Consider the following 27,063-nt stretch of genomic DNA (forward strand, 5'->3'; position numbering starts at 1 on the left):
CTGCATACTGAAGTTCCATGATGGTGGTGTTGCAGACTTTGCTCTTGGCCTTGAACCTATTAAGGTTGAAGAGCCTGCCATCAGTTCTGCATAGGATTGGGATCCCCGTGGCAGCTCTTTGCCAATGAGGTGGAATATGGCAGCAATAAAGATGGCAAACAGGGTGGGTGCGATGATGCATCCCCGTTTGATTTTGATTTTTTATATACTTTTTTAATCTGCATGGGGAAATTCATGCTTTGTATTTAACCCATCCTAGCTGTGTAGCTAGAAGCAATGGGCAGCCGCCTTGCAGCACCCAGGGACCAACTCCATTTTGGGGCACAGACAGGAATACCCAGAGAAAATCTACCGCAGACACGGGGAGAACATGCAAACTCCACACAAACTCTACCTGGGATGACCCCCATGGTTGGGTTCGAACCCAGGACCTTCTTGCTGTGAGGTGACAGCACTAACCATTGGGTCACCGTGTTGCCACTATGTCATTTGACCCCTGTTTTCACAGTGAAGCGCACTGACTCAGAGCTGCTGTTGCTGACCACTGTGACTGACATGCCATCATGTAGAAGCCTCCATATTCTGATGTATTTGTCAGGGCAGCCATATCTTGATAGTATGCTCAACAGAGCCCGGTGGTATACTGAGTCAAAGGCCTTTTTCAGTTCTATGAAAGCCATGTACAAGGGCTGCCTTTGTTCATGGCATTTTTCCTGGAGTTGGCATGCCGTAGATATCATGTCTGCTGTACCTCTGTATGGGTAGAAGCCACACTGATATTCTGGGAATACTTCCTTAGCCAGTGGTAGCAGTCGGTTTGCGATGACATGAGCAATGACTTTGCCTGTTGTTGACAGGCGTGAGATGCCCCTGTAGTTTCCACAATACACCTTGTCCCCTTCCTTGAATATGGCCACTATTCGAGCATCCCTGAGCTCTGAAGGAAGTTCTTCTTTTTCTCAGACCTTGAGGAGGAGGACGTGGATGTGGTACAGGAGCTCTGGTCCACCTTCCTTTAAGATCTCAGCTGGGATCCCATCTGGACCAGAAGCCTTGTGGGTTTTAAGGCTCTTGAAGGCATCTTGAAACTCTGTCAAGGTGGGGGGTTCCAATGTCTTCTCTGATGGGACTCTGGGGAATGTGGCTGGCAATGTCTGGTTCAGAGACATGTAGGTAGTTCTTCAGGAGCAGAATGCTTGGCAGCAAGCCTTCCTCAGACACCGTTACCCGACAGGTCTCTCTCATTGACTTCTGCTTTGTCCGTGTCATCCTTGCGGTCATCAACTGCATTCTAAATATGAATTGTGTGATATGAGTTGTTGAAGTCTACCAGAATTAAATTTCCCTCTAACATCTAGCCTAATTGGTCAGGTGCTTGCTTATGATTGAGAAGGTCTCTATTTATTTCATTGCTTGATAGGCAGTGTAGGAGCACACCTATCTTCCCAAGTTCTGAGTCAAAAAGTTACTGTAGCCTACATTATTACCGTATCATAGATATGAAATGTACTGTTTGCGTTGAAGTCTGTCCTGGTTAATGACTAATGATGTTCATGACACAAATGAGGTGCAGGTAGTCCTTATATTAATGTACAGTGATATTTGTACATCTAACTCTACAAGGCCTGTCAGACTGAATATCGACTTTTGGTGTTTGAGTACCAAGAAGACAAATGGCAGGTATGTATGTAGAATGTATGCCAAGTCTGTGTTACTCTTACTAATGTTATCTCATGTTTGTTTGTATGTTGCACTTCATGCTGCAAAACCAATTGCTCTTCTGGGAAAAATAAAATTGAACTTGAACTTGTAGGCTAATCCGTTTCAATATTAAGAAATTATCAAAGTTGTCAAACCTTCCCTGTACTTGGCAGTTTATTAGGTAGGCCCAGTTAAAGCAGCCCTGCATTACATTACATCACAGTCATTTAGCCGACGCTTTTATCCAAAGCGACTTACAATAAGTGCATTTAACGTAGGAAATCAGGAGAACTACTAGTCATCAGAGGTCATAAATGCATCTAAACAAGCATCTAAGAGCAAAACCAGTGCTAAAGTAAAAGTGCAAGAAAGAGATTTTTTTTTAATGAGTGAATACAATAAGTGCTAAGAACAAGTAACAGGGTAGTAGTTCTTAAATAGGTGAGTTTTCAACCTGCGCCAAAAGATGGGCAGCGACTCCGCTGTCCTGACATCAGCGGGGAGTTCATTCCACCACTGTGGGGCCAGGACAGGAAAGAGCCGTGACCGGGTCGATCGGCAGCAGGGGCCTCTGAGCGACGGGGCAACCAGGCGTCCCGAGGCAGCAGAGCGAAGTGGTCGGGCGAGGATGTAGGGCTTGACCATGGCCTGGAGATAGGAAGGAGCTGTTCCTTTCACTGCCCTGTATTCTAGCACTAGAGTCATAAACTGGATGCGAGCAGCTACTGGGAGCCAGTGTAGGGACATGAGAAGGGGAGTTGTGTGGGAGAACTTAGGGCGGTTGAACACCAGACGAGCTGCAGCTTTCTGAACAAGCTCCAGAGGTCTGATGGCCGACGCCGGGGCGCCACCAAGGAGGAAGTTGCCGTAGTCCAGCTGGGAGATGTTAACCATTAAATGTTAACCTCAGCAAGGTTATCTATCCATCCATCCATCAATCCATTTTCCGAACCGCTTATCCTGCTCTCAGGGTCGCGGGGATGCTGGAGCCTATCCTAGCAGTCATTGGGCGGCAGGCGGGGAGACACCCTGGACAGGCCGCCCTACTATCGCTTAGCAAGATTATAATAAATTTTTTACGTAATCTGTTTTTGAGAAGCGTTTGTCCATCCCATTTATGACTGAGGATAGAGTAGACTAAATATTAGAAACGGCTCTCGGTATAACCCAGTACAGTTCAACAACACCACAAACTACAACAGACACAAAAATAAACCAATACATCCCTAAAACATTAAATATACTTTATACAATTGTAAACTACTAATAAGACACATTAGTCGCTAGCTAACGGGTCTGACCCTTTAGCCGAGCGGTTAGTGATGTCGCCTTGTGGTGCAGTACACCGCGTATCGAATCCCGCACCGGGCAAGAAAATAACCGGTTAAATTGGTGGCAGCGATGGGATTCGGAAGTGTGCAGATCCCCATAAGTCTCTTCGGAGCGCGGGAATAACAAAGCGCGAGGACGCGCTTCCGGGAGAGGGTGAAGACTGTAAACTACTAATAAGGCACGTTAGCCCCTCGCTAACGGGTCTGACCCTTTAGCCGAGCGGTTAGCGATGTCGCCTTGTGGTGCAGTATACGCCGTATCGAATCCCGCACCGGGCAATAAAATAACCGGTTACACAATAATAAAATGTACCAATTAAACTGACAAGTCTACATATAAGTGGGTAGACAGGTTAATAAAACAGCGTAATAATTAGACAGACGTACAAACCTAGAGAGACATGCTGATATGGCGCGACTCCTCCATCCTCCACCGCATTCTGGCTCTTCCTTTGCGATTCCTCAGCTGGGAAGCCTCTTCAACTTATTAATAAAGTTAATCAACGGCAACCAGCGTCTGATCCTTTTTTATGCTTTATGTCTAATTTTCTAATGTCTGCTGTCTAATTTTGTTACTCCCCGTTCATTCATGCATTCACCAGCGTCCACAACAAAAGCCTTCCACAACCTTTTCCCCAAAGATCTTGGAACATGGCCTCTTTCACTTCGCTTTGGCCACGCGGGATGTGCTAACCGGAAGTTATTTACACAACAATGACCGCTTCCGGGTTAGGAAACTCAGACCGTCAATTGGGGAGCCGTTTGTAAGTAAGTCGGGGCCCGTCGTGTAAACTCGTGCGTTGCTTTGATTAGCGCCTGAACTTGTGAGTTGCTGTAACATCATTGATGGAGGAATCTCGAGCATTTCTGGGAGAACTTCTGTCCTTGTGCATCGATAGGATCCGCATTGAGAGTGTGTTCAACGCAGAGAATGACGGTAAGACTTTCCGAAGCATTTCAATAGAATTAATCAGCTGCTTCTTACACCATTTCATAGCATGAAGTGATAGATAACAGACATCTACTAACTCGAAGCTCTACCAGAGGCTCTCATCGTGCACTGTTGCAACCCGGGTGTCGGTTTTTCGTGCTTATGGTCAGGAAAACTAATTTATTGAATCGTGTTGTGCGGCTTGGCTTATTTCGTGCCACGCACGACGAAATTTAAACCCATGCGTTTTAAATGCGAGCGTTTCTCAGACTTTTTCCGTGCCGCACTGAACAACATTTAAACCATCCATCCATCCATTCTCCAAACCGCTTATCCTGCTCTCAGGGTCGAGGGGATGCTGGAGCCGATCCCAGCAGTCATTGGGCGGCAGGCGGGCAGACACCCTGGACATGCCGCCGCTTTTATTTGGAGCTTTTCTTCGACTTCAGCAGAAGGTGGCGCAACCCAGTGCCCAGAATACAATGTGTTGACATTTTACGTTGCTGCAAACGTTGATATGAAACGTATTCAGAAACGTCGAGGTTTACCAAAGACGTTTCTTAACCAAAGTAGCGGTCTATTCCGTTGCCTGCCAACACGGGGATCGCCGGTTCGAATCCCCTTGTTACCTCCGGCTTGGTCGGGCATCCCTACGGACACAATTGGCCGTGTCTGCGGGTGGGAAACCGGATGTGGGTATGTGTCCTGGTCGCTGCACTAGCGCCTCCTCTGGTCGGTCGGGGCGCCTGTTCGGGAGAGAGGGAACTGGGGGGGGGGGTCCTCCCACGCGCTCGTCCCCCTGGCGAATCTCCTCGCTGTCAGGTGAAAAGAAGGGGCTGTTGACTCCACATGTATCGGAGGAAGCATGTGGTAGTCTGCAGCCCTCCCCGGTTCGGCAGAGGGGGTTGGAGCAGCGATCGGGACAGCTCGGAAGAGTGGGGTAATTGGCCGGTTACAATTGGGGAGGGAAAAAAGGGGGGGTTAAATAAACGTCAGAGATTTTAACTATCCGTGGTTTGCAGAAACGTTGAACGCCAACATTTTATTCTAGGGACTTCTCGCCCCCTCTAAAATTGAAGAAAATAATAATAATAATAATAATAATAACACATCTTATTTGTGGGCGCCTTTCAGAGTACTCAAGGACACCTTACAGAACACAGTTAAAAAAAACAAAAACAAGCAGCACTGTATCAGACCACATAAAAACAAAACAGAGCAGGGTAGACAATAAAAAGTTAATACAACAGGTAAGTATAAAATCATAATTAGCACAAAACTCACTGAAGCGTGGATCTGACTGAATATGCCAGTTTGAAAAGGTACATTTTGAGATGGGATTGGAAGGTTGAAAGAGAGTCAGTGTTGTGAATAGCTTGTGGGAGAGTGTTCCATAGGCAGGTGGGCGGGGGGCAGAATGACTGAAGGCTCTAGTCCCCATGGTGGTCAAGCGGGCCGATGGTGTAGTGAGTTGGAGAGCAGAAGAGGATCTGAGAGTGCGAGAGGGGCGTGTGGATATGAAGGAGTTCAGAAAGATATGAAGGAGCTGGGTTATTAAGGGCCTTAAAGGTGAGGAGCAGGATCTTGAAGTCAATACGGTATTCAACAGGGAGCCAGCGGAGTTGCTGAAGAACAGGCGTGATATGATCTATGGAAGGAGTTCTGGTAGTGATACGGGCAGCTGGCTTCTGGACCAATTGAAGTTTATCAAGACACTTGAGGGGAAGACCAAAGAGGATATAATTGCAGTAGTCAATACGGGATGTAACCAGGGTGTGAATAAGTATGGCGGTGCTGTTAGGTGTAAGTGATGGGTGAAGACAATTAATATTGCATAGGTGGAAGTATGCAGACCAAGTAACATTGTACCCCAATTGAGGAGCACTGGTTTAAATGATGTTCAGTTCAGCACGAAAAAAGTGAACAATGCTCTCATTTAAAACGCACGGGTTTAAATGTTGTTCAGTGTAGCACGAAAAAAGTAGGACAATCGTGCTCCGGGACGGGATTCAATAGATTACTTGTCGTGACTATGAGCACGAAAAACCATGATACTGGGTTGCAAGAAATGGGTCTTTGTTCGAGCAGTAGAAGATGAAATGCAGATTAAAAACAAAGTCCAACCCAGGGAAAACGACACCCCAATGGACCTAATGCTGTGTGAGGGTGTAGATAGCCATTCTTGTGATATGCACCAATATCGCTTTTTCACGATACCGATTTTGACCATCGACCGATACCAAGAACCAATCTGATCCATTATTTTTTTGGGGGGTAGGGGATTTCCCCCCCTTTTCTCCCCAATTGTACTTGACCAATTATCTTATTTTCCAAGCCATCCCAGTTGCTGCTCCACCCCCCTCTGCTGATCCGGGGAGGGCTGCAGACTACCACATGCCTCCTCTGATACATGTGGAGTCGCCAGCCGCTTCTTTTCACCTGACAGTGGGGAGTTTCGCCAGGGGGACGTAGCGCGTGGGAGGATTACACTATCCCACCCCCAGTCCCCCCCCGAACAGGTGCCCCGACTGACCAGAGGAGGTGCTAGTGCAGTGACCAGGACACATACCCACATCCAGCTTCCCACCCCCAGATACGGCCAATTGTGTCTGTAGGGACGCCCCACCAGGCCGGAGGCAACACGAGGATTCGAAGCGATGATCCTCGTGTTGGTAGGCAACAGAATGGACTGCTATGCTACTCAGACACCCCAGAAATCTGTTGAACAGTGCAGAGTTAGACCTCTATTGTCAGTGAGCAAAAAAATTAGTTTTTTTTCCACCATTAAATGTAACATAAGAAGAGGCTTCCATATGCAGTAAATCAATACATTTAACTTTAATTTTGAACCATTACTCATGGTTGATGGTATCTGATTTTAGTCCCCAAAAAACTGATAACAAACCTATTTCAGCCTGGTATTGGCCAGATATCCAAAGCTAGTATCCGTCCATCCCTATCTCCAACACTTTCTAGGTACATTTTTCCAATATTCATTTTGTGTGTGTGTTTGTGTTTTTGTGTGTGTGTGTGTGTGTGTGTGTGTGTGTGTGTGTGTGTGTGTGTGTGTGTGTGTGTGTGTGTGTGTGTGTGTGTGTGTGTGTGTGTGTGTGTGTGTGTGTGTGTGTTTTGGGGGGCAGAGGAAACTAACTTTCACTGAAAATTCCAGAGTTTATTGAAATAGTGAAGAACTTTGAGGTCACCAGGAGAAAATGGCTTCAGGCTGAACTAGAACTCAAAAAGTACAAGGAGCTCCTGGTGAAGTCAGACGTGGCCAAAGCTGCTCTGGAGGTTAAGCTTAAACATGCTCGCAACCAGGTGGATCTGGAGATAAAGAAGAAATTCAAGATCGAGGAAGACTATCAGTACTTGGTGGGTCAAACCGAAAAGGTGGCTGGAAATAAGTTTTACTGAACGTACAGTTCCCATGTCTGTAAATTTCTTTTTGACGATAGGTTTGGTGCGTACTATATTACATCTAATAGGTCATTGGGATGAACTAAACTCTTATAATTGAGAACAAATGAGAGAATAACAGCAATTATATTGAATACACTAAAGATGTTGTTCAAACTAGTGTTGTTTGTTATTTACTGATGTTAGAATTCAGGAGAAATTTGTGGACAAAACTTTGCTCAAAATTGTCCCATGGCCACTTGACAGCAGCCACTGCTATGTCATGTCATATTAACATCACTGCAGAGCCCAGTGTTTGCTGCGTCACAGCTGCACACCTGCATCATTCAAAAGCAAGTGTAAGATTTGATCATTTTTGACCCGAGGACAGACTCAAACGTGGCACCCTGTTGCTCTTCCAGCAGCGGCAGATGCAGCTGATATGTGATATTCTGGTCCATGACAGCAAATCGAGTGCATGTCTGAATGAGCAGCAGAAATCTCTACTGGCCAATTTCAACCACAAGGGAGCCAGCATCAGTCAGCACAAGAGCAGCAAACAGTACGACATGCATTGCCATACTAGTCTGCTCTTTTGGAGGTACAACTTTAAAAAAGGAAAAAAATAATCTAGTGTGCTGTTTTTTATCTCCTTTTCTTTAGCTTGTGTGTCATTGATGAGTCCTCATTCCTGTCACACTCTGACATCAGCTATGACAGAACAGATGATGATTTGGTATGTCCATTTTATTGAACAAATAAGATATTACTAAAATGGTGGCATTTAGTCATTGTGGCATACTGCAATAAGATGGACAACATGATAACTCAATTCTATGAAGTTGCTCTGAAAGGAGCGGTGTCCTCTCCCTCGCTGAGTGTTGCTTTAATTGCTGTAGGACCTGGACACAACTGGGCTAAGGCCACTGAGATCTAGAGTCAGAGAGAAGAGGGTAAGCTTTAATATACTGCACAACCTTAAGGTAATTTTACTGTTTGACACGAACAGATGAGAACTTCCTTGATGGCCCTGCACTGCACAAAATAAACATCCTTTTTAAAAACAAAAAAAAACAAAAAAAACCCTTCAGGGCGTCCGGGTAGCGTAGCGGTCTATACCGTTGCATACCAACACAGGGATTGGCGGTTCGAATCCCCATGTTACCTCCGGCTTTGTCGGGCCACGATTGGCTGTGGGAAGTCGGATGTGGGTATGTGTCCTGGTCGATGCACTAGCGCCTCCTCTAGTTGGTCGGGGCGCCTGTTCAGGGGGGAGGGGGAACTGGGGGGAATAGCGTGATTCTCCCACGCGCTACGTCCCCCTGGTGAAACTCCTCACTGTCAGGTGAAAAGAAGCGGCCGGCGACTCCATATGTATCGGAGGAGGCATGTGGTAGGTAGTCTGCAACCCTCCCCGGATTGGCAGAGGGGGTGGAGCAGTGACCTGGATGATTCGGAAGAGTGAGGTAATTGGCCAAGTGCAGTTGGGGAGAAAGGGGGGGGGGGGTCCAAAATAAATAAATAAACCTTCCATCCACAGTCATTGCTTATTACAACTTAACGGTCAGTTTGGAAGGTTCTCTGAAATAATTGGTCTTGTGTGATATTGGGTATAATGTGCAGGTGTCAACTTCCCTCTCGCTGGAGGCCTCAGAGATCTGGGATGTTTCATTGGCACTTAAGATTTAAGATTATAATGTCGACAACAAATAAGTAATCGCCAACACACATGCCTCATCCTCATAAAGTAATGAGTGCTCTGTTGACCCCTCTTAGCGGTCATCCATGGGACCAACTGTTGGCGGTCCTGCTGGGATGCGAGGAAGGGTGGGAAACTGCTCTGGAGACCTCCTGGAAAGGAAAACTTTGGAAAAGGTGAACGTTGACTGTCAAGTGATTCTATTTCAGGCTCTTATGACTTTGACCTGTAGATGTTTTTTGCTGAAATGCCCTTAACCAAACTTATGAATTTATTAGTCAGAAGTTGTAAAATTCAGACTAGTTCTTATCTCTACTAACTTAAGGGGTCATGGATTGATTCACTATTTGGAATGGTGACCAAAGGACCAGGACATAACATGGCTTTATTCATGTAAAGAATTTCATACTATTGTACTTACATCATTAGAGAAAAGCCATTTTCCCAATTTCAAGTTCAGGCACTTGAACAGATGAAACAACTGATTCAACATCGCAGAAAGTTGATTCGGTTCATCTGGGCACAACGTTTATTGAGAGAAATGTTTCATTACTCATCTTAAAGAGCTGCAACTAACCACTTGTTGAGAACTGCTCACAACTCGGGCATCCAGGTGGCGTGGCGGTCGATTCCGTTGCCTACCACGGGGATTCGAACCGCGTTCCCCGTGTTATCTCCGGCTTGGTCGGGCGTCCCTACAGACACAATTGGCCGTGTCTGCGGGGGGGAAGCCGGATGTAGGTATGTATCCCGGTTGCTGCACTAGCGCCTCCTCTGGTTGGTTGGGGCGCCTGCTCAGGGGGGGAGGGGGGACTGGGGAGGAATAGTGTGATCCTCCCATGCGCTACGTCCCCCTGGCAAAACTTGCCACTGTCAGCTGAAAAGAAGTGGCTGGCGACGCCACGTATCGGAGGAAGCATGTGATAGTCTGCAACCCTCCACAGGATCAGCAGGGGGGTGGAGCAACGACCGGGATGGCTCGGAAGAATGGGGTAATTGGCCAGGTACAATTGGAAGAAAAAGGGGGGGAAATCCAAGGGAAAGAAAAAAAAAGAACTGCTCACAACTCTAGTCTTATATCTTTCTGAAGCATTGTGAAGCCGCACTTCTTTTTTTTCTTTAGATTTTTTGTTGTCATTTTTTATCTTTTGAGAGAGGGGGTGATGACCTTCAACAACGATCACCGGCTGGATTCGAACTGGCGACAGTTGCAACCATGTGGTATGGGTATGCGCTGTAACCATTTGGCTATGGAGGCACCCCGAAACTGCACTTTTAATGTTTCAGAGCACAGCTAACAAAACATTGGCATTCACTAGTGAAGCAAAACATGAAACCGTACTTGGCAGTAAATTGCTCCCCCCCACCTGCCCCCCAATGAATTTGGTGTATGAGAGATGTCAGTTTTTATTTGACGGCTCATCCATCAGTGCAACTGTTGGGCACTATTCTCTGTAGATTCCTGCGCTCCTGTCCTCTCAAGTGGAAATATTCCTGGACTATAGCTATAGGGAGTATGCCTGCTGCTGGCAACCTCCCCCAATCACACAAACAGACAAGGAAGAAATGGCTGGAAGGAAACAACCATTCGGTTTCTGTTATCTTCAGACCTTTTTTTCTTCTTCCTTTTAACGCAGCGGGCATTGGATCAGCCTACTGAGCTCTCGTGGCCCACTCATTTAGTTTGGATTGATGTGTGTTTTGCCGCTGAGCTTATTCTGTGTCAATCAGGAAGTTCAGACGATCGGTAAGGCATCTGTCACAACCCTAGAGACCGGAGGTCAAATTCATGTGGTGATTGACATAACCCAAGAAATCCCAGCAATGCCACCCAGCACGCTGCAGCAAGATAACCTGGCTTTAATTGGAGGTAAGGAAAGTGTTTTACATTTTTTTGCGACAAGACAAAGACACTGATTTGGATTCAATGTTACATCTGCATTGGACCAATATAATGATGACGACAGTGGTTTAGCATTTTGGTTAAGACCACTTTTTGACACATGTTGCTCTTGTTTCGTCAGACCAAACCACAGTCTGGGAGTCCCGTAATAAGAGTATGGCGGAGCTTGATGAGGTGGCAGATGTTGAGACCATGTCAGAGGTCAACATTGGAGCGGTTTACGCTCCTGCTGAGCAGAAACCCCTCAACCATGTTTTCCTGTCCAGAACGGTAAGAGCCGATTCAAAAGCAACAGCTCACACTTCAACAGGAGGTGATCTTGTGATTCGTCTTGGGGGGGTGGGGGGGTGGGGTATGAAAAGAGAAACTGCAAATGCTCTGAAGACGGTGAGTGGGGCGGTTTCACTTAGACATCCAGTGGCTTCGAACATTTCATTTCATATCTGGTGGAGCTTGTCGTGTTTTAGTGCATATCCCTAAGGTTTCGAAATGGCAACTTTAAAGGTTGACTGTGTAACAAGAAAACACTTTTCTTTCTCTCACTTATTTTTAATTGGGAAGAGGGTGGGTAAAATCTAACGATTTAAAAGAGGTGGAGTAGGCTGAAACATACTTTTTAAGGTATATTATTATTATTATTATTATTATTTTCAACTTCAAAAACCAATATTAGGAGCTGTTAGAAGGAAATCCCTCATGCTAGTGTTGACAGTGGATGCCCCGGGGCAACCGTAGAACCAGTTCATTGAGTTTGCTGAGATTTACAGGTTAAAAACCATGTAACACTTGAAAACATGGCAGGCTGGTCTTGGTACTCTGTGATGTTAGTATAGCAGGATAAACACAGCTGCTGCTAAAAAAAAATGGATCCATTTGACTTGGGCATACCCGTTAGCATAGACACAGACAGACCTCCCTCCAATAATTGTCAATAGTACCGTCAATGCTAGTTCTTTGGCATACCTACATCCAACAGACCCATTATTAATGTTATTAGCTGTAGCTGTGTTTATCCTGCTATGTTAAAATCAGAGTACCAAGACCAGCCTGGCACATTTTTAACCTGTACATGTCGGCAAACTCACTAAAATGATCTAGAATCTAGGGTTTAGATGGCGTTTTGATATTTGAGACATTCCAGTCGCACAGAATGGTTACAGTGCTGTGTGGATTTTTTGTTTTCTCTCTCAGGTAATCCGACCAGAAACATGCGTGCCATGTGGAAAAAGGATCCGGTTCGGGAAGGTGGCGTTGAAGTGTCGGGACTGTCGTGTGGTTGCCCATCCAGAGTGCAAACACAAGTGCCTTGCTGGCTGCATGCTTTCTGCCACCTCGGCTGCTCATGGAAGCAAGGTACCTCGGTGGAGTGCTCTTTACTTTCTGCTCTCATGTACAGACTTTGGTAAAGGGCTGTACACTGTTTCTGGATTGCTTTGCACTGAAATCTGCCTAGGACAGCAGCCTTATTTATCACCAGTGAAGAATCTAGTGCAAGTAGGATAAATCTATTAATGCGTTTTTTTTTTATAACTTCTCATCTTCAGGACACTTTGGAGAGCTTTGCTCCAGTGACCAGCCCTCGAGTCCCCCTCTTAATCGTCGAGTGTGTGAATGAAATCGAGAGAAGGGGGCTGGAGGAGGTAAGACCATCCTAAGGGTCCCACGGCATGATTCTACCCCTACCTCCTAAGTTGTATTAATTATTAGCCATTAGCCAAATGGCTGATCACCTCTTCAATCCCCACTCCAGAAAGGAATTTACCGCGTTCCCGGGTGCGAGCGCCTTGTGAAGGAGCTGAGGGAGAAGTACATCCAAGGGAGAGGATCACTGATGCTCAGCAAAGTGGCCGAGATCCATGTTGTCTGTGGCCTTCTCAAAGATTTTCTGAGGAAGCTAAAGGAGCCTCTAGTTACCATTCGGCTGCACAAAACCTTCATGCAGGCCTCAGGTTGGACATCCAAGATTATGGCATGAATTTCTTTGCACATCTGAACATGGCAAAACAAAGAGCGGGGAGGGAAAAACCACACACAAGAGCTTAAATAAACATCTCGCTCCCAACAGGGTATACTGCATTGGAAATTAGACTAAATAGCACAAGAACTGCCTCATTTGATACACTTCATATACATGAGTTGTGTAATTTCCCCAGCCTCAACAACTAGTACAACAGCAGTTGGTCATTAAGTGTAATTGCAGGCCTCATCGTAATACTGTCAGGGCATACTTGGTTGTGATTGCCGAGCAAGGAACCGTTACACCAGCAAGTCATGAGGCAGCCACAGCTTAGCCCACAGCATTGATGTAAATCAGATAATCAAAGCTACTTTCCTAGTTGTGGGGATGGAACGGTTGTTGCATGAGTCAATGCGAGGTACTAAAGATGAAAGATAACCACTGTGGCCTCTGTTCAGAAATCCCATTGTGGGCAGGAACACAAGGTGTAACAGCCATTGTCCCATAAAATGCAATAAGTGCACTTCAAATGCTTTCAAAGAGCATATTTGAATGGCTGCCTAAACCGGAAAATATAAAATCCCTCAGGCACTTAATTTAATTTACCTAATATCATCCATTTAGAGCAGATGCCCTGATGACTAAAAAAACAATCAAAACTCAATAATACCTATGCACCACTGTGTCCTTGGAGCATATTTGTTTCTATTTACTAAATCATGTCCGAAGGGCAATTGGCAAATAAAGGGATAATGAGAATGCGCCTGTGTGTGCACATTTGGAATCATCCCGCGCCATGTTTTGTCCATTTTCAACAAGACATCAACATCCCCTGTAGATTCAGTTTTACAGAATTGGCATTGATGTGAGAATCAAGCAGCACTTTGGCAGGTTTTGGTGCCCTTGTTTTTCCTTTTTTATTTGCCTAAAATGTGGCTGTTCTATCACACTTTGATTTTCTATTACCTCATTGCTGTGTTCCATTTTCTCTGCCAGAGATGCCTGATGAAGAAAGCAGTGTGGCCATCATGCGCCAGGCTATATGGGACTTACCAAAGGCTAATCGAGACACCTTGGCTTTTCTCATGCTCCATTTACAAAAGTAAGACCTACTTGAATGGACCTTGTTCAAGTTTCCTGACACAAATGTTGCTCTGACAATATGTCATATACAGTGGTGCTTGAAAGTTTGTGAACCCTTTAGAATTTTCCATATTTCTGCATAAATATGACCTAAAACATCATCAGATTTTCACACAAGTCCCTAAAAGTAGATAAAGAAAACCCAGTTTAAAAAAATGACAAGACAAAAATATTATACTTGGTCATTTATTTATTGACGAAAATGATCCATTACATATCTGTGAGTGGCAAAAGTATGTGGACCTTTGCTTTCAGTATCTGGTGTGGACCCCCCCCCCCCCCCCCCGTGCAACAATAACTGCAACTAAACGTTTCTGGTAACTTGATCAGTCCTGCACACCGGCTTGGAGGAATTTTAGCCCATTCCTCTGTACAGAACAGCTTCAACTCTGGGGTGTTGGTGGGTTTCCTCACATGAACTGCTCGCTTCAGCTCCTTCCACAACATTTCGATTGGATTAAGGTCAGGACTTTGACTTGGCCATTCCAAAACATTAACTTTATTCATCTTTAACCATTCTTTGGTCGAACGACTTGTGTGTTTAGGGTCGTTGTCTTGCTGCATGACCCACGTTCTCTTGAGATTCAATTCAAGCACCACTGTATAGTGTGTGTATGTATGGCTTCAGAAAGTATTCAGACCTCTTCACTTTTTGCACACTTTGTGTTGTAGATTTAACTTTAAATGGATAAAATTTGCAAATAAATCCCACCCACTGTCTACCTTGCAATTATGCATTTATTTGCGATGTTTCGGTGCTAGACCTTTATCAGGCAAATGGTTTGTGACAATGAGAAGCCATCTTAAATAGGGAGTGGCTGTAACCACAACCAATTACATTTCCCCACGTGCAATAAATACCAAACATCAATTAACTATATGACAGTCGGTAGTAGGTACCTAAACAGATCCTACAGGCCCCAAGAGATAACTGCAGTCAAATAAATGTACATATTTAAAAGGTTAATTTGTGGATAAACTTAACAAAGCATATAGGCAAGTTTATTTGTATAGCACCTTATCATCACAGAGGTCATTCAAAGTGTTTTGCAGGCAAAAGTTAAGGGGAAAAATCATTATAAAAGCATAAAATAAGATAAATAAAAGTACAGACAAGTTTAAAACTGAGTTAGTAGAATAAATAAAAGTGCCATAAAACTGATCAATTAAAAGTAAAAATGGGAAGAGAATACACACACACACCAAGAACTTAGCTGTAGGCTGTTTTAAAAAGTAAGGTTTTTAACCTGCTTTTAAATGTGACCAGTGTGGGGTCCTCTCTCAGGTCCTCAGGCAGGGCGTTCCATCTACTTGGGGTATAAATATAAAATGTAGCTTCCCCTGCTCTAGACCTAGCACGAGGGATGGTTAAAAGACCACTGCCATTGGACCTGAAAGTTCTTGCTGGTTTGGAAGTAATTGGCATGTCTTTTATATAGTGTGATGCAAGGCCATTTAGCGTTTTGTATACAATTAACAGGATTTTAAAATCGATTCTAGTTTTAACAGGGAGCCAGTGCAGAGATCTAAGAACAGGTGTAATGTGTTCATACTTTTTAGTTCCAGTGAGAACACGTGCTGCCGCATTTTGAATTAACTGTAGTTGGCACACAACTGATTTTGAGAGGCCAGTGAATAGTCCATTGAAGTAGTATAGTCCAGGGGTCCCCAACCTTTTTTGCACCGCAGACTGGTTTAATATTGACAATATTCCGGCGGATGGGGGAAGGGTTGGGGGTGGGTCAATAATGACTGGAATATAGGTTAGGCTTATAAGTCAATATCATAACATTTAAAGTAATGTTTGGATATTAAACACACAGCGCACATTTTCCTCGCATTAACATAACATACATATGACAACATTGCAACTCACCAATATCACTGAATAAGTGGGAGCCCTGGGCTTGTTTCCCTGCAGCAAGACGGTCCAATTGAGGGGTGATGGGAGACAGCGACACCCGAAGGGTGTTTCTTATGTCCAGTCTATTCCGCAATTTTGTTTTCATTGCAGAAAGCCCGCTTCACAGAGATGTTGGGAATGGAAGCAGTTTTCAATGCTTTCGTTGCCATCTCAGAGGATATTCAGCCTTGACTTTGATCCAGAATGTCAGCAGAGATGTTAACGTCAAACACACTGAGAAGTCTGTTTGACGTTAACATCGAGGAGTTGATATTCTTCCAGCCTTGACATGGACGATTCGCCGGGGACATTCACAAATGGGTCACGGAGCCATTCCTTTACATTTCTTGGGTCATCTTTAGTTGGGAAGTAATGCTCAAATTCTGTCAACAGCGAAGCCCAGGTGATCGCGCACCAGCTGGGAGAAGGATGGTGCAGCCTCAGTCTCTCCCAAAATCCCAGCTAATGTTTGGAACATGTCAAATATGCCCCTGTCCACTCGCTGCCCCACAGTTCCAGTTTGGCTTTGAATGCAGACACTTTATCTGCCAACTTGAAGACAGTTATCATTCTTCCCTGAAGTGACAAATTGAGTTCATTGAGGAGGTTGAAGATGTCACACAGATAAGTGAGTTTTTTTTTTCATCACTCGAGTGTGCTGCCAGTGATGACTTTTTTACAGAAAGAAATCTATAGCGGCTCTCTTCACTCAAAAACCCTGGCCAGGGATCTCCCCCTTGATAACCACCTGACTTCAGTGTGTAAGAGAAGGCGTCTGTGCTCTGCGTCCATTTCCTCGCAAAGCTACTCAAACAGACGCGAGTTAAGGGTGCGGTGCTTCGATGTGATTGATAATTTTAATAACGTCACTCAATACGCTGTTCAGATCAGGTGACATTTTTCAGCTTGCCAGCATTCCTCTGTGTATCACACTGTGTGTAGACTGGTATTCAGGAGCAATCTCTTTGACTCGGGTAGTGAAACCAGACAGCTGTCTGGTCATAGCTGCGGCCCCATCTGTACATATTCCAACACAGAATGACCAGTCCAATTTGCCTGACATGTAGTCATCCAAAGACTTGAACAGTTCTGCTCCGGTTGGGTTAGTTGGCAGTGACAGAGCACACAACATATCCTCATGCAGATCATCTTGAAATATATATCGCACATAAACTAGCAGTATTGCCTTGTGGTCGACATCGGTAGACTCGTCGACCTGGATAGCAGGTGACTCACGGTGACTCATTAAGCCTCTCCAACAACTGTGCTTCTATGTCCTCTGCTATTTCATCAATTCTCCTTGAAACTGTCATAGCTGAAAGATGAACCTTTGCCATCTTGTTAGCTGCAGCTTCCCCTAACAGTTCACAGCACATGTCCTTGGCAGCAGGCAGAATCAATTCTTCACCAAGAGTGAAGACTTCTTAGTAGCAACACGACTAGCCACTAAGTACGACGCTCTCAAGAGCAGCAGCATTTGTAGAGGTGGTGGCTGTCAGTACTTGCTTCTGTCCCACTTGCTCACATTGTTTTCACTCAAAGAACACCACAGGTTTGTCTTTAAGTGCAGGGTGCTTGGACTCAAGGTGCCGAAGCAGTTTTGAGGGCTTCATTGCCTCATTAGACAGCTTGTCTCCACATATCACACACGGGGCTCGGAGCATGCGAGTCACCGGTCGCAATAAAGTTTTATTTGAGGTACGACTCATTGTATTTCCTATTGAAGGAAGCTTTTTTTTTTGTCTCGGCCTCTGCTCTCTGCATTATCATTGTCATTAGACCTTTTATCTCCCCTACCTCTTACGAAGAAACTCTCAAGCGACATTTGTTTTTTACCGGTACTCATGGTAGCTAGCTAGCTGCTAGTAGCGAGTTAACTGAGTGCATCTCTGAGTTATGAAGTTAGTTACCATTGGTCTGCCGACCGCCATGTGAATGAGTGATAAAATTAAATCATTGTAAACACTTCAAATATCAGTTTCAAATTAAAAGCCCTCTAGTACGACACAGTCCAGCCATGGACCAGGCTTTTATTTGAATATTGTATAGCATATTGTTTCCTTGTGGCCCGGTAGCAAATGCTTTGCAGCTCGGTGCCGGTCTGTGGCCCGGTGGTTGGAGACCCCTGGTATAATGTACTTGTTATCAATTCCTGGATTAATTTCTCACAGTCTGATTTTGATAGAAAGCCCCTTAGTTTTGAAATGTTCTTAAGATGGTAGAAGGCTGATCTTGTGAGATGATTGATGTGGCTCTTAAAATTCAGATCACTGTCTATGATTACACTGAGATTTCTAGCTTCACATTTGTACTCCAGAGACAGAGAGCTGAGATGAGCTGCAGTTCTCTGTCCCTGAGTCTTTGCACCAAAAATAAGTATTTCTGTCTTGTCTTTGTTCAACTGTAAAAAGTTCTCCAACATCCATAGATTAATATCATCAATACATTGAGTTAGAGAACGTATGGGATCTAGGTCATTAGGAGATAGGGAGATAGGGATATGTACAGCTGTGAATCATCTACATAGTAAGTTAACACCAATAATACATTTACTTAGAACCCTCCCCAATACTAAATACAGTATATTGATACAGTAGACAATAAGGCCTCAAAAAACATGCAACAGGAATGCATACATATATAAACTGACACAATCGACAGGTCACATTGGTAAATGAACTTGATAATATATGTACTTATTCATACGTATCGAAGATTGTCTGGAGCTGGAAAAGGCACCCCTTGGTTTAAAATGTAGTAAAAAAAGACATACAGAAAACAATCTACAGAAATTGTTCAAAAAAATATTAAGTATAAGGGATCACAAGAAAGTGCGAATAAGTAATTTATCATTCAGTCCATTAGGAGCCAATGTTTGAAGAGCATGAATCCAGTAAGCCTCATGCTGTTTTGAGTAGTTTATCATGGTCACCACCCCTAAGAGGTAGGGTGACTGGACATTACCACAAAAACGTAATGAAGAGATGTCATGGTGAGCATCATTAAAATGCACAGCTCTGAGATGATTCCAATCATTTGTGCATATTGTGCTTTTGTGTTCACTGATCCTTAGTTTAAGTTTTCTGTTGGTTTTCCCAACATATGCAAGCCCACGCAGACAGCATATCATATAGATAACGTGTGTGGACGCACAAGTGATGATGCTGTTGATTGGAAATGTTTTGGCTGTGTGGGGATGGGAGAAATTGTTTTCATGGTATTATTGCACCATGCACAACTACCATAATGGTGTGTGCATTTTAATGATGCTCACCATGACATCTGTCCAGTCACCCTACCACTTAGTGGTTGTGACCAAGACAAACTACCCAAACAGCATGAGGCTTACTGGGTTCTTACCATTCAAACATTGGCTCCTAATGGACTCAATGATGAATTCTTAAGATGTTCCTGTGATCCCTTATACTGAATATTTTTTATGTTTTCTGTATATATATATATATTTATTTATTTTTTTTTAATTTATTTATTTATTTTACTAAAGATTAAACCGAGGGGTGCCTTGTCCAGCTCCAGACAGTCCAGGATACATATGAATGTCTATATACTATCATGTTCATTTACCAATTTGACCTGTTGATTGTGTTTGTTTATATACGTATGCATTTTAAGGCCTCGATGTCTGTTGTATTGGGGGGGGGGGGTTCTAAGTAAATTCATCATTGGTGTTGCCTTTTTCTATATGCTATGTTAAGTTTATCCACAAATACCTTATAAATGTACATTTACTACAATTATCTCTCAGCGCCTGTAGGATCTATTTATAGGTACCTACTACTGACTGTTATAGTTAACTGACGTTTGGTATTATGCCTCCCTATTGCACATGGGGAATGTGATTGGTTGCAGGCTTATAGCCACTCCCTATTTAAGATGGCTTCTCATTGTCACGAACCATTTGCCTGATGGTCTAGTACAGAAACATTGCAAATAAATGTATGATTACAAGATAGACAGCATGAGGGAGTTTGTTGGCAACTTTTGATTCATTCATCCCTCTTCTACGTACCTGTCTCGTCAAATAGATGTGCAAAGTGTTCTTCTGTTCTAAATGGATAAAAATGCCATTTTTGCCCATCAATTTACACTCATTCATTCATTCATTCATCTTCAGCCGCTTCTCCGGGGTAGGGTTGAGGTGGCGACCCTACACTCAATGATGCATAATGACAGTGAAAACATGTTTTTAGAAATTTTTGCAAATGTATTAAAAATCAAAAACTGAAATCTCATTTCCATAAGCATGCAGACCCTTTGCTGTGGCACTCCAAATTGTGGTCAAGTGCATCCTGTTTGTTTTAATTGTCCTTAAGACACGGCTAGAACTTGATTGGAGTCCACCTGTGGGAAATTGAATTGATTGGACATAGTTTAGAAAGGCACACACCTTCACACTGCATGTCCGACCAAAAAAAAAAAAAAAAACAAGCCATAAAGTCCAGTGAACTTTCTGTAGACCTCTGTGATGAAACTGTGGCAAGGCATAGCTCAGGGCAAGGGTATGAAACCATTTCTAAAGCTTTGCGTGTTCCAAGCACAGTGGCTTCAATAATTGTGAAATGGAATACGTTTGAAACCACTCTTCCTGCACTTGGCCATCCAGCCAAACTGAGTAACCAGGCAAGAAGGGCCTTGGTCAGGGAGGTGACCAAAACCCAGTGGTCAGTCTAACAGAGCTTCAAAAGTCCTTTGCAGAGATGGGAGAACCTGCTGGAAGGACAATCATCTCTGCAACACTCCATCAATCAGGCCTTTATCGTAGAATGGCTAGACTGAAGCCATTCTATGACAGCCTGTCTGGATTTTTCCAAAAGGAATTTAAAGGACACATAGAGCATGAGGAAAACATTCTCTGGTCTGCAACAAAAATTTAACTCTTTGGGCAGAAGTCTAAGCACTATGTCTGGCAAACACCAGGCACTCATCACCTGTCTAATAATCTCCCTATGGGGAAGCATGGTGGTGTCAGTATCATGCTATGGGGTGCTTCTTAGCAGCAGGGAGAAGAAGAATGGTCATAATTGAGGGACTGGTGAATGCAGCCAAATACATAGAGGTCCTTGAAGAAAACCTGCTCCAGAGTGCATGTGACCTCAGACTGGGGCGATGGTTCACCTTTCAGCACGACAATGACCCGACGTAAACAGCCAAGACAGTGCTGGCTTCGGGACAAGTCTCTGACTGTTCTTGAGTTGCCCAGCCAAAGCCAAGACCTTAACCCCATAGAACATCTGTGGAGAAACTTGAAGATGGCAGTTGGACACTTCCCATCCAATCTGACGGGGCTTGAGAGGATCTGCCAGGAAGAATGGGATAAACTGCCCAAGTCCAGGTGTCCAAAGCTTGTAGAGACTTACTCAAGAAGACTTGAAACAGTAATTGTTGCCAAAGGGGCTTCTACAATTAAGTTTCCTTTATTAATATCCTTGTAGAAATTCAGTTAATGCAAATTAACCTGTCCTAGCTGTGATCTGTGTAGCTAGGAGCAGTGGGCTGCTGCCTTCATGCTGTGCCCGGAGACCACCTCCAGTTCTTTTCCCATTGCCTTGGTCAGTGGCACAGACAGGAGTATGAACGCTAACATGCATGTTTCTTTTTGATGGTGGGGAAAACTGGAGCACCTGGAGAAAACCCACCACAGACACGGGGAGAACATGCAAAGTCACACAGAGGACGACCTGGGATGACCCCCCTAAGGTTGGACGACCCCAGGGTTTGAACCCAGGACCTTCTTGCTGTGAGGCGACAGCGCTAACCACTGGGCCACCATGCTGCCTAAAGTACTGAATTAAGGGTCAGAATACGTATATGAATGAGATTTGTCTTTGATTTAAAAAAAACATTTGCAAAAATTTCTAAGAAGACATTATCATTATGGGTTATGGGTGTAGATTGATGGACAAAATTGGCAATTTTATCCATTTAAAATTAAATCTACAACACAGTGTGCAAAAAGGGAAGGGGTTTGAATACTTTCTGAGGCCACTGTATATTTCAAAATTAGACTGCTGTTGTACAAATGCTCGCTGTTATGCCTCTGGGGCTGGTTTAAGAACAGTATGTAGATAGAGCATCCTGGTTAACCATTTCTCTATCAATTGTAGCAAAAACTGAACACACACCCACTTCAGTGTTCCTCTCCATGGGAAAAGTACAATCTATAAATAAGTCTCCTTGTGGGGCCGTCAGCAAAGGTCTGACACTCTGCCTAAAACCGGTTTCCCCTTTCAGCACTGTAAGCAGGTCTAACCTATAGGGCAATAGACTGCGAGTATGTCTTGTTGACCACCTGGACAACTCATGGCTCTCTTCCACTTTCTTGCCAATGCTTAGCCCTCCTCCTCCTAACCATAGACATTTATATGATACAATGATGTAACTATAGTAATTGCATATATAACTCTCTCCTTTTTCCAGGGTCATGAAGAGTCCCCATTGTCAAATGGATAAGAACAATTTGGCCCGAGTGTTTGGACCTACAATAGTTGGGCACGGGATGGCAGACCCTTCTCCTGTGACCATTTTGAGAGACACAAACCGTCAATATAAGGTCGGGATCTCTGTACTGTGCTTTGAAAGCTTTTTTTTTTTTTTTCGTCCAAGTACACCGAACCATGTTGTTTAAAGAAGTGGCAGCAGCAAAACCGAAATGGACTGTAAGCAAACTTATCTGTAGTGTTTGCACCAGTGATGTGAGACTTGTACAGTAATCCAGTTGCACATCTGAGTTAGGATGTTAGATATAACTTCTCCAGCCACACATATGAAGAATACAGTATACACACACTACCAAAATCAGAATCATGTTACTGGCCATGTAGGTTTGCACATACATGGAATTTGACTCTGGTTTCGTGGCTCTCTAAGGGAACTTAACTTAGAATAACAACACTACAACACAACAATCTTCAGATATATACACAAGGATTGACTTATACAGGTGAAATAAGAGGTGATAAAGTGCAGTGGTGCAGAGAATATATCAGAGATGCTGGAATAGATGTTAGCAGGTTACTTACATACATGCCTGAGGTAGACAGACATGACAGAGTGTACCAGTATACGTACAATGTACAGTACAATACAAAATGGTTGGATTTATTTGACAGTGGTAAGCATTCATTTGAATGACAGCCCGTGGAAACTGTTTTTATATCTAGTTGTTTTGGGGTACAGTGCTCTGTAGCGCCTGCCAGAGGGGAGGAGTTAGAACAGGTTGTGACCAGAGTGTGATGGGCCTGCAGTGATGTTGCCTGCCCGTTTCCTGAGTCTAGAGGTGTGTAAGTCCTGAATAGAGGGCAGGTTGGCACCAACAATTTTCTCTGCAGACCTAACTGTCCATTGTAGTCTGTCTCTGTCCTATTTGATGGCCGAACCAAACCTGACAGTGATGGATGTGCAGAAGACAAACTGGATTATTGCAGTGTAGAACTGAATCAGTAATTCCTGAAGCAGGTTGAATTTCTTGAGCTGGAGGAAAAAGTACATCCGCTGGGCCTTTTTGATAATTGTATCTATGTTGGATGCCCAACGTAGGTCCTGGGAGATTGTGGAACCCAGAAATCTGTAGGTTTTCACAGTAGACACTGTGCTTTTGAGTATGGTGGTGGTGGGGGGGCAGTTTTGAGTGTGTTCAGCTCCAGGTTGTTATGGCCGCACCAGAGGGCCAGCTGTTCAACCTCCCACCTATATACAGACTTGTCACCATCCCGGATAAGGGTAATGATGGTTTTGTCATCCGCAAACTTCAGAAGTTTAACAGATGGGTCACCTGAGGTGCAGGAGGATAGAGGACCAGGATGATAGTTGAGCTGCTTCACACAGCTCCAGTGAGCTGTTGAAGATCAGTGTGAAAATGGGGGCCAGCTGGTCAGTACAGACTCTAAGACAGGAGGGTGACACACTGTCTGGGCCCAGTGCCTTCCTGGTCTTCTGTCTCTGGAAGAGCTGGTGCACATCCTCAACACAGATCCTGAGTGCGGGTGGGGGGTTCGGTGGGGAGGGGAGAGTGGCAGGCAGGGAGTGCAGTTGGTTGTGTGTTGTGGCTGCGGAGGGTGAGGGGTGTGAAAGTTTGCTTTTCAAACCTGCAGTAAAACCCATTGAGGTCATCAGCCAGTTGGTGGTTCCCTACAGTGTGAGGGGGATGGTTTCCTGTAGTTGGTAATGTCTTTCAAACCGCTCCAGACTGATGATGGGTTGTTGGCAGAAAACCTGTTTTTCAACTTTTCAGAGTAGCACCTTTTTGCCACTCTGACCTCCTTTGTGAGTGTAGTTCTGGCTTTGTTATACTGGATCCTATCTCTTCTTTGGGCTGATGAAGGTGCCAGAGTTTAACTGAGAACCAGGGCTTATTGTTAAAGGTACAGAAGGTTTTGGTGGGCACATAAATGTCCTCACAAAAGCTGATGTAAGACGTCATCGTGTCAGCAAGTTCGTCCAGGTCTGTAGATGCAGCCTCAAAAACACTCTAATCAAGGGGGTGTCTGGGTGGCATAGTGGTCTGTTCCGTTGCCTACCAGCAAAGGTACCGCTGGTTCGAATCCCCATGTTACCTCCGGCTTGATCGGCCGTCCCTTCAGACACAATCGGCCGTGTCTGCGGGTGGGAAGCCAGATGTGGGTATGTGTCGTGGTTGCTGCACTAGCGCCTCCTCTGGTCAGTCGGGGCGCCTGTTCAGGGGGGAGGGGGAACTGGGGGGGGGAATAGCGTGATCCTCCCACGCGCAAGGCCCCCCTGGCAAAACTCCTCACTGTCAGGTGAAAAGGAGTGGCTGGCGACTCCACATGTATCGGAGAGGCATGTGGTAGTCTGCAGCTCTCTCCGGATCGGCAGAGGGGGCAGAGCAGTGACCAGGACAGCTCGGAAGAGTGGAGTAATTAGACAGGTACAATTGGGGAGAAAAGGGGGGGGGGGGGAATCTGGAGAAAAAAAACAAAAAACAACGCAGTCAAGGCAGGCCTGGAGCTCCAGTTTTGACTCATTTGTCCATTTCCTCAGTTTTAACCACAGGCTTTGCAGATTTTAGTTTCGGCCTGTAGGTTGGGATAAGATGAGTCAGACAGTGAGAGAGGCCCAGGGCTGCACGGGGGACAGAGCGCTAGGTGTCCGTTAATATTGTGTAGCAATGATCCAGTGTGTTTTTGTCCCTGGTGGGACATTTAAAAAATGCTGTCTGTATTTTGGCAGGTCGTGGCTGAGGTTTGCTCTGTTAAAATCCCCAAGGATAATGACTCGGGAGTCTGGTTGTTTGCGCTCCATGTTTTTAATTTGATCAGCCAGGTGTGTTAACGCCTCTTTAACACAGGCCTGGGGTGGGATAGAGACACCGACCAGAATAAATGATGAAAATTCCCACGGTGAATAGAATGGCTTACAGTCAATGAAAAAGTTCTCTAAGTGAGGGCTGCATGATTTTCTTCAACACTGACATCTGTACACCAACCATTTATGTAAGAGCATACACCCCCCCCCCACACACACACACACACACACAGCTCTGTACTGTGGTTAGCCCAGAGTTGTCGGAACTGCAACAGATTAAGTATACTATTTTTGTTATGCTCACTAAGCCAGGTTTCAGTGAGACACAGGGCAGCAGATCTGGAAAAGTCCAAGTTTTTTCCATTTAGGAGTAGCAGTCGTCCATTTTGTTGGTTAGAGCGGACATTTCACCTGGTGGATTGGTGGGAGTGCAGTTCTAAATCCCCCGCTGTCACAGTTTAACGAGCGCGCCGGCTCACTTACCCCTGCGGCGTCCTAGTCTGCAGAGTGCTGTACCGATCAACACCTCAGCAAGACTTTCGTTAAACTGTTCAAGTAAATTCAGTAAAAAAAAGTCCGATCAATTTGTCCAGTGGACAGGTGGAGACTTAAAAGTTCTTCCCTGCTGTATGTGGTCGCTGGAATCTAAACAAATAAAAACAGAAAAAGTACGAGTGCGCAGAACCGAGGTGACTGTCCACAGTGCCATTTTGAAGAGATGAGAATTTACCAAGTTTGTAAATTACACTCAGTGCCCTAATATTTGGTCCAACAACATCTGAACCTCTTGACCATGTCTGCATACTTCCTATATTGAGTTACAGCCACATCATTTACTGTTTGGCTATTTGCGTTAATGAGCAGCTGTACCTAATAATAAAGTGGCAGTTGAGTGGCAATACAAGAAAGAATTTACTCTTAATCAAGTGCTTTGTCATGGAATACGATTGTCTCAAAGTCAGTATCAGATTTAACGTTTGCCTGAATATATTCTACTGAATCTCTTGATGTCATTTGCCCAGGTCATTAGCTACATGTTGACCTTGCCTGAAGACTACTGGATGCGCTTCCTGCAGCAGGGTCAAGGCTCGTCCTCAAAGTACAATGCCAAAAACCAAAACGATGGACAAGGTACACACACTACGACGCTGACCTGTATGAGAGCAGGATATCAGTATCTTGGGCAGAACTAGGGCTGTCGCCATGACTTGGCAGGCCAGAGAAGCCTACTATGTGGCTACAGTGGCCAAGTTAGAGGAGTCCGCCCTCTAGTTCCCTGTCCGCAAACATGGAACTCTGTCATAAATAAATATTCTTATATGCAGAAAATGTATTCAAATGGTCACCCATACCCCATGTACGTATGTTTCCCTAGAGCGGCTGTTCAAGCCACTGACATCCCCGGAACTGAATGTGTATTACAAGGCTCAAAACAGAGGCTCTCCGAGGAGCAAAATAAGTTACCTGGGTGGATCTCGCAGCAACATGTAAGAACAACATTTATGTCGAGACAAATTTATTGATGGCTGTGTTACCAGTGGTTGGATTTGAAGTACTCATCAGTAGGATTTACCAAAATAATTTGTCGTCGTTTTCTTTTTTTACCCCCTCAGTGGCAAAACACAGGTACACGTAGGAAGGAAGTTCTTCCCGCCCCCAACCTGACTGTCCTGTTGCCTCAAAATCTTGAGGGGGATTTTTTTTTGTATGCAGGCACAAGTTTTTTTCTGTATTGTCAAGTAGAATGAAGGATAAGTATTGTGCATTTCGATTTTTTTTTCTCTCTCTCTCTCTGAAGCACTTAAGGTAATTTTAAT

The 27,063-nt window shown here is 44.5% G+C and overlaps 1 protein-coding gene across 1 annotated transcript; it reads left to right on the plus strand.

The window, feature by feature from the left end:
• The first annotated feature begins 3,878 nt into the window (after positions 1-3,878).
• si:ch1073-416j23.1 (rac GTPase-activating protein 1) lies at positions 3,879-26,737 on the plus strand. Its single transcript, XM_056288923.1, has 15 exons — positions 3,879-3,969; positions 7,133-7,335; positions 7,782-7,921; positions 8,023-8,095; positions 8,259-8,312; positions 9,136-9,234; positions 10,790-10,928; positions 11,083-11,231; positions 12,153-12,314; positions 12,506-12,601; positions 12,712-12,910; positions 13,915-14,020; positions 22,403-22,535; positions 26,269-26,377; positions 26,622-26,737. The coding sequence occupies exons 1-15, from the start codon at positions 3,879-3,881 to the stop codon at positions 26,735-26,737; spliced, it is 1,869 nt and encodes a 622-aa protein (XP_056144898.1).
• Positions 26,738-27,063: the final 326 nt, after the last annotated feature.

This window comes from Lampris incognitus, chromosome 11 (assembly GCF_029633865.1).
Source record: "Lampris incognitus isolate fLamInc1 chromosome 11, fLamInc1.hap2, whole genome shotgun sequence".
In the NCBI taxonomy this organism is placed as follows: domain Eukaryota; kingdom Metazoa; phylum Chordata; class Actinopteri; order Lampriformes; family Lampridae; genus Lampris; species Lampris incognitus.